General features: G+C 32.8%; 1 protein-coding gene across 3 annotated transcripts; it reads right to left on the bottom strand.

Moving 5' to 3' along the window:
* Positions 1-669: 669 nt before the first annotated feature.
* LOC129300790 (serine/arginine-rich splicing factor RSZ22-like) lies at positions 670-3898 on the bottom strand. 3 transcript variants are annotated; one of them, XM_054939384.1, is made up of 6 exons: positions 3788-3898; positions 3487-3575; positions 2656-2857; positions 2133-2255; positions 1294-1841; positions 670-1131 (listed from the first exon to the last, which is right to left on the bottom strand). In XM_054939384.1, exons 1-5 carry the CDS (start codon positions 3874-3876, stop codon positions 1805-1807), a joined length of 540 nt encoding a protein of 179 aa, XP_054795359.1. In that variant the 5' UTR covers positions 3877-3898; the 3' UTR covers positions 670-1131; positions 1294-1804. The 3 variants fall into 3 exon arrangements, with proteins under 3 accessions (XP_054795359.1, XP_054795361.1, XP_054795360.1); XM_054939386.1 differs by lacking the exon at positions 670-1131 and adding an exon at positions 1257-1293 and having other exon boundaries at positions 1713-1841; XM_054939385.1 differs by lacking the exon at positions 670-1131 and having other exon boundaries at positions 1394-1610; positions 1713-1841.
* Positions 3899-8263: the final 4365 nt, after the last annotated feature.

Below are 8263 nucleotides of genomic sequence, written 5' to 3'. Positions count from 1 at the left end.
TAATAAAGATACTATTCGTGACTTGTCTAATTGAGTTTATAATTATATAATGCATTTGAGGAAAATTTCCTATGCCTCATTCTACTTACGATTTTATAGCCCAGAACGAATCCGATGAGTAAAAGACTGATTTTATTTGTGACACATTGTCCATGCATGTGCGGTATTTGTTTCTATTTCAGCACACTATGAGCATCAACATATTTACGTAACAATCAAAAGTAACCTCATATGGTCGCTGCTAGATATTTGGTCCCCAACAAGCCCCTAGACTGATAGACAGGGAATCAAAAGCTACAAGAAACCTGCTTCAGCCCTTGAGTTAAGGGGAATTTTTTGGACCTTTGATCAAAAGTCCACCTTGGATGGGTCAGGTGGAAATTGATGAGAGGGTGGTAGGATTTTCTTCTTGCTTTGTATTTTTTCTCTTCATTGATCCCCTGTTCTATTTGTGTTTGGGCCCGGGGGGGGGGGGGAGCTACAAATAAGCCTGTAAAGTAATCATGCCAAAAGAAGATAATAATAATAATAAGAGGGGCACGCTGAGATGAAAACAGATTACAAATCATTGTTAATTAGGTAACCTAAACAATGTATCTTAGCATCAACCAACTTGAAAAGAGATGTGTCAAAGGAGAAGCACCGGAAAAACCAGCAGTAATTCCCAGCTTATACTAGAAATGTGTCCCATGCATGAATCAAATCAAAAACCAAATTGGATGTCCAAATTCATCCAACAGAGAACCACAATCTAATGCTCTTTATACTATAACTAGTAAAGCTAACACTTGCCTCCCTCTCAGGATCAGCGAAAGCTTCAAGCAATATTAACGTACCTTAGCAAAGCTAACAAACAGTCACCAAAGGTCAGGCAACCAAAATAATCTAATCCAGGACCACATAATTAAGGGTGGGGGAGTGTGAGAACTTTCAGTATCTGAGGGTTGAACCATATGCCTGACCAGCAGCTGCTTAGCCATGCAGTTCCACTTTTTGGACAGAAGCCATGCAGTTCCAAACTAATGTATTGTAGAAACCAAAAGATGGATACAAAAATCAAAGGTCGAGGGGTTCCTTCTTTAATTTCTTTCTTTCTTTTCTTTCATTTTTTTTTCCTTTGGGGAATAATCACTGCAAGATGTGGAATGCTTCAGAAAAGAACAGTAATTCGGCTTAATCAACTATGCAATTGAGTCTTAAATCCTAGCTGAACTTTACTTTCAATCCAGATCATTTAGATTTCTTTTCACGTGGAAGAAAAGCCCAAAACCCACTTCCGTAGAACATAAGTACCTGCCAGAAGTATTTGATGCAGCCCGTCAACCCTTTTTGAAGTTATAATTAAAACCATTAGAGTTTGAGGCGCACACATCACAAGTGGGGAGAGACTAAATGAAACAGAAGCAAGCAGCCGGCTGGGACCCCCAACCATTCAAAAATTGAAGATCCCAAAGAAGGGGAGCCAAGAATCATGTCCCATCAACGCACAAAATCAATGTAGCAGTACCAGAAGACACCTCAACACGGGGAAAAATAGAGCATAAGTTTTGGCAGAAATATGAAACTTTTTCAACAGGTGAGAAACAACTACCTTGAAAAGACACTTTTACCTGTACGGAAACTAAAAGTACTCAGCATACATAATAGAACATAACCTAGAAAATTCTACAAAGTAATTAATCCAATCTAAGAGTAGAAGCACAGGGCGTTGCCTGATTAAACAAACTCGTACTGCAATCTGAGCACACCAAATCAACAAAATCTCCTTATCCTCTTAACAATGGCAACTCCAAGTTCTCATAAATCAGCTTCTACTGCGGTGCCGTTCCCTTACTCCATTTCTGCAAATTAATCAGCATTTTATGTCAATAGAAATATAAGAGCAACACTCATGCCGTATAATAAACTACACTTAATAAAACAGGTCCTGCTAAGGCATGAGGTCTAGCTAACAGACTCTGAAAGGTCAACAAGACACCATATACAATAACCTCAAATCCAAGATCGATAATGGGGGAGAAAGCAATCTGATTAAACATTTAGCAGACACGATCAAAAACTTATGTTTGTCTGTCAGAGAGAAAGGAAAAGTCTAAAACAATAAGTTAGAGTACATAGGGAAGTAGCCTAACCCATTTGTACATGGTAGATCCTCACGTCCTTGGTAAGGAGGTGATCTGCTATAGCTGCGTCCACGAGGTGACAAACTGCGGCGCTTAGGGCTAGGGGACCTACCCCCACGAGGACTGTAACTCCTGCTTGATATCAATGAATTATCAAAGAACACTACAAAGAATACGTAATGCTTTATGCATGTAATAAAATCATCAAGTTTAACCAGAACCAATCTTTTTCTTCTTATTCTAATAAACACAGCCAAATTGCTTTATTTATAAGATGAATGATACCAAGGTTTTTTAATTTTAAAAACAAATTCACTGTCTAGAGCTATCGGAGTCTTTAACTAATATGAAAGTTCCTGGAAAGTAAAATTTTAACTTGCTAACAAATGCAGGGAGCACAACTACCAGACTATGCTGCACAATCACAAGAAAATACAACTACTTCCCAAATATTTGTTTTCCTTCAGGAGAGACAAAGTGTCCTGCCGACATACTGGCAGAGGATCAGAGAACCTATGGGAATCAGTCTCACCTCCGCCCATAACTAGGGCTCCTGCGGTATCGAGGTGGACTGCGGCTACGTCGTCTTCCTGAACCACCACGCATATGACATTCGCGAGCAAAATGACCAGGTTCACCACACTCATAACATTTCAAATCAGAGCCACCAGAGCGACCACGGCCACCTCCCCCTTTAGAGTTGTGAGAAAGCTCCACCCTCCAACCATTCTTACCTGCTCCAAAAAACAAATACAGAAGGCATGTTAAGAATATAATTTTTTTTTTTAAAGAAAACAAAACTAACAGAAAAGGATATATTGTCAAGAAATGCTTCTCAAAGGTTCAATGGAGCAGTTATATCGATTGATCATCTATTCAAGCACATATTACTCATCGGAATATATGCATGTAATTATATCCACAGGCCGCATTCACACAGCCCATAGTTTAATTGCAATAGTAGGCAACTCACAAGCAAACACTTCGCTTGCCATGACCATCCAAAGTGGTATATCCCTCTGTTAGCATTCTTATTTCTCAATTACGTACAATCAACTTTACAAATCAGCAGTCTTTGATGAAGACTGAAGCAAAAACCATTCCCGCAGGCCTGCTCAGTGCTTGCATGAGATATTTGCAATAAAGAAGTAGAACAAAGAGAGCATCTGCTTCCCCAAAGGCCTGTGGCTTCCTCAAGTGAAAAAAGAACTTAAATAACAAGCTGAGGATAACCCCTAAACATGTCCCCGGGGGGGGGGGGGTGGTTATAGCACATTAGCATGTAACAAGAATTAGTCAATTCGAGAATTCTTAAATAAATACGTCGCATTTCAGCCTTGTTTCTTAAATGCTTCTAACATACCGTCTAATTCACGAATGGCATCTTGCGCATCTCTGCGGTCATCAAAATCAATAAAGGCATAACCAGGTGGTCTCCGCGCGACCCAGACACTACACACGATATTAAAAAAAAAGGAAAAAGAAAAGGTCTACGTTAAACTGAAAGATATCAAATTGCTATTAAAAAGTAACTATGATAACATGCGACACGTTACCATTCCGGTCACCATAGTTGAATGTTAATATTCGTTTTTTATTTGTAAAACATGAAAATAACTTGCAATATGATTAGTAATTAATTTTTTTTTTTTCCATTCCGCTACCTCCGTATAACCCCAAATACACGAAATTCATCTTCAAGATCTCTCTCAGTAACTCTCGAATCCAAGTTACCAACGTACACACGGGTCATCGTTTCAGTCTTTTGGTGAAACCTGCCAGTAAGAGATAATACAATTAAACCAATTTGACTAAAAAATTCAAGAAAGTCCTGCAGCCAAAAGATATAAGCTTCGGTCCACTTCCACTGTATCAAAATCGACATTATGAAGGAGAATAGATGTTACTATAATTATTATATTATTAGTGAACGGAAAAAAAATTGGGAGGAAAAAATAGGGTGACTTTAAATTTCAATGTTGCTTGGTCAATGACTTCAAATCTCAATTTATAATGTGTGTTTTGTGGGTATGTTCCAGGTGAAGGAAAACAAGTTTTCTATGTGAATTTACAGCATGAGGGCCAAGGTTAACAAAATTTGCAGGCTTAAATTTGGGAAATAAACGAAACGGGAAGAGGAAAAACTTGAACGAAGAGAAGAGAGATCTAAACCTGGAATTAAGAGCCACGAAAATGAAAAATTGAAGCCGCCGGCGGCCTCACCGTTCTATGTTTCTTCAGGTCGTTGCGGCTTGTACTGCATTTAAACTCGGCAGCTCGAAATTAAATGTTCATGGGCTTAGCATAAAGACCAGATCTCTGTTGCTCTTCAAGATCGGCCCTTTGGGCTTGACAAAAGGCCTTCTTAATTAATTGAGATTTTGGGTTTAGTTATTTGTTGAGATCTGTGCCAACTGATTTGGATTGTCATTGAAATTGAAATATTAATGCCTGATTGACTTACAGTAATTGATATGAAAAATTAATTTTCCTTGTATACATCTACCTTGTATTATAATACAAATCATTATTAATTAATTTATGTTTATGTAAGATTTATATACATAGTTTTACATATTTAATATATTTATATACAATCAAATTATGGCAAGTAAATCTTAATATATTAATAAAATAAATAACAAGAATTTATTATAGAATAAATAATATATAGAAGGTCCACATATCATGGTTTTAATTCAAAACAATCACGGTAAATATATATTTAAAAAGGTTAGTTAAATTCTTGATTTTCTAAACAATTTCACGTAATTTTCATTATGCCCTAGAATATAATGAATATAACATTTGATTTATTCAAAATACCCTGGTTAATTACTCAATAAAGTAATTGTGTAACTAAAAAAAATACATGACACGTACCTGATATTTTATATTTTAAATGTAACAAAGCTTATGAAAAACAACTTATATATTATGGTTCGAAGAAAGGAAATTGCTTTAACAATGATTTTGATTCTAAGGATTCATGTGGTAATTTATTTAGAGATATTGGTTAGCTAATAATGATCAATAATGATACGCCCTTCAAATTGGGCAGGAGATCCCTCCATTTTTTTTCTCTACTTTCTCAATCCCCATCATTCATTAATTTTATCATTAAAAAAATTATTTAATAAAATAATTTAAGTGGTAAGGATTGGAGAAATGGAGGGAAATGAAGAAGAAAAAATGGAAAGACTCCTCCCTCCTCTAGACCTCTTTTATATTAAATAAACAACCTCTTTATTCATAATCATGTATTTATAATAACTCGGTCTATATAAAAATTTGTTTGTCATGTCCAACCCACTCTAACTCAAATAAGTCCAGTCTAGTAAATAATTTGGTCCAAAGAATTGGAAAGATAAAAAAAGACCAAACCAACTAAAATATTATTTTTTATTACTGTTAGAGATTGTTATAAATTTTTTATGATTATAAGTATTTTTATTATTTTAGTTGAGTTTATTAAGATGAAACGACTTATTATCTATCGTATAGAAAAAAAATAAATAAACTTAAGCAAGTATTGGACTACCAAGATCGGTCTTTTAGTTCTATGAACCAAATCTGATTTTGTTAGTTTTCAAGTTATGACTGAATTAGACTAAATTAGATTGAACTATGAATTTGCTAATCCAATCTTTTTTATAAAGGAGACTAAATTTCAAATTCAAATAAGTCTTACTAGCTAGTTATGATGGGGTAGATGTAAGAGTGCAATCATGAGGAATCTTTGTAGCTGCAAGGTACTCCTGCAATTTTTTTTATAAGCCATTTATATCAATATTATCAATATTAATGCAAAAATAAAATATGAGAAATAAAAATATGTAAAATTTTAAATATACCCTTATATAACAAATCTAAAAATTATATTATATTAATTTTTTATGAAAAAATAATTTTAAAAATATTTTTTAAATGTTATATAAAAAATTATATTATGATTTATAAATAAAATTAAATAAATATTTTAAAGCGTGTATGAAACAAGAGAAAGTATATTAATATAATATTCACGTCATTCTCAATTAGACGAGCGCCAGATATTTCATGTGCTCACCAAAACTTTTTTTTTTTTGGAGAATGACAATTAATGATCTTCTAAAAATATTAATTTCAACTATAGATTGTTAAATTTTAAAATCTCAATTAAAAATTATGATCTTTAATTGTGATAAAAAAATATAGTTTGTGAGGTGAAATTCATTATTGTTACTTGAGAATTCACTAACCAAACTTGAGAAAATTTGAAACATATATTGTGAAAATATAAAACTCCACTTGAAAATCAATTGTTTAATAAAAAGTGCCACTTAAGAATTTACTAACTCAACTTAAAAAAATTTCTAATATATATTGTAAAAACATGAAACTTCACTAGAGAATCAATTGTTTAATAAAAAAATACAAATTTAAACAAGTCACTTTTTATTAATAATTTTTAAGTGGGGTTTTATTTTTTTCATAATATATGTTAGAAATTTTTTCAAGCCTAATTAGTGGATTCTGAAGTGGCGCCTTTTGTTAAACATTCCATTTTCAAGTGGGGTTTTATGTTTTCACAATATACATTAGTAATTTTTTCAAGTTGAGTTAGTGAATTCCTAAGTCGCATTACTGAATCCCATCTTACAAATTACATTTTTTTATCACAATTAAGGACCATAATTCTTAACTGAAATTTTAAAATTTCATAGTCTGTAATTGAGATTAATATTCTTAGAAAGTCCTTAATTATTATTCTTTCTTTGTTTTTTTACTGGTACGAAAACAAAATTATCATTAATTAAAAATTCGTCCAATACATTGTTCATTTTGCACGGCACGATGGATCAAGTTGTCGGTGGTGGCATTTTATTTGATTTGAGCACAGCTTGGATTGAGAAGGTGCTTAATTGAATTTGATTTTTTTTAAAAAAAAAACTGGGCCATGTTTGTTAATAAGGAGTAAAAAGAAACACGTGGAAGGAAGTGATAGTAAAAGTGAGAGCGGTATGTTCTAGAATCCATGCAAGCAGCAGCAGTAATAATAATGATAATAATAATATAATTAAAAATATGATGCGCGGTAATGTTGTTTCGCTAGTCGACAAGATGGAAGGTCTTGGCATATACTTGTAGAATTGTATGAGTGTGGGCGCCGCCGGCTGACCTGCTTCAGCTAACAAACAAAATTAATCACCCATTCATTTAAAAAACATCCCTCTGATTCCAAAATAAAGCTAATTAATTTTGTGATTTTTTTAAAAATGATAATTGATAGTGCCTTAAATTTATAAAAAATGTGTGACGTTTCAATTTTATCTCTTATTGAAACAAACCATTATATAATGATAAAATGTTGTATAAAAATTAAAAGCAGGCCAACAGGTATTGCAATTAAAGAAAGGTAAGACTAACAAGAAAAAATAATTACCACATCTCTACGCCCCATGCATGAGACCAAGCGTGGTTTTAAAATTTGGAAAAATATATCTGCAAGTCTTTCTGATTTCACTTGATTTTGAATTAAGTTCTCTAGTTTATTTTATTTTAATCAAATCCTCATAATTTGATCTATTATACTCCCTTCGTTAAAAAATGTAGGATTTTTTTAATCGAATCTCACATTTAATAAAGTAAGTAATTATTTTTAAATTAATCTTATCTTTTCTTTATCTATTTGAAATGTACTCTTTCGATCTTATCTATAAGTTATTTTTATCAATTTTATCAATATCAATGTCATGTTACTTTTTTTTTTCATAAAAGATAATTTTAAAAATATATTTTAAATATTATCTAAAAATTCATACCATAACTTATAAATAAAATTAAATATATTTTTTTAAAATGTGTCTTATAAATGAAATTGAGAGTAATGTTTAAAATAATATTATCAATAAAATTTTATTTTTAATTCAAAAAGAGTGATGATACCGTCAAGTAGTCCAACGGAGCAGACGCAACCTTAAACAAGTGTTAGTGCAAAGCCAAAGCTGTCAAGTTGCAGACATTTGCTTTGGAGTTGTGATTAAATTTCTCTCTCCAATCATGTCAACTTGGTTGGTTTTGTCCCGTACGCAAGGCTGCTCCTGGTCACGCCCACTTCAACTTGCTGGCCCCGCTCGTCATGTCTTTGAAAAAAGAAA

This window comes from Prosopis cineraria, unplaced genomic scaffold, assembly GCF_029017545.1.
Source record: "Prosopis cineraria cultivar Desert tree isolate PC_DT_omini unplaced genomic scaffold, ASM2901754v1 PC1748, whole genome shotgun sequence".
NCBI classification, from domain to species: domain Eukaryota; kingdom Viridiplantae; phylum Streptophyta; class Magnoliopsida; order Fabales; family Fabaceae; genus Prosopis; species Prosopis cineraria.
The sequence above is the reverse complement of the archived record's forward strand: the minus strand, read 5'-3'. Positions and strand labels throughout refer to the sequence as shown.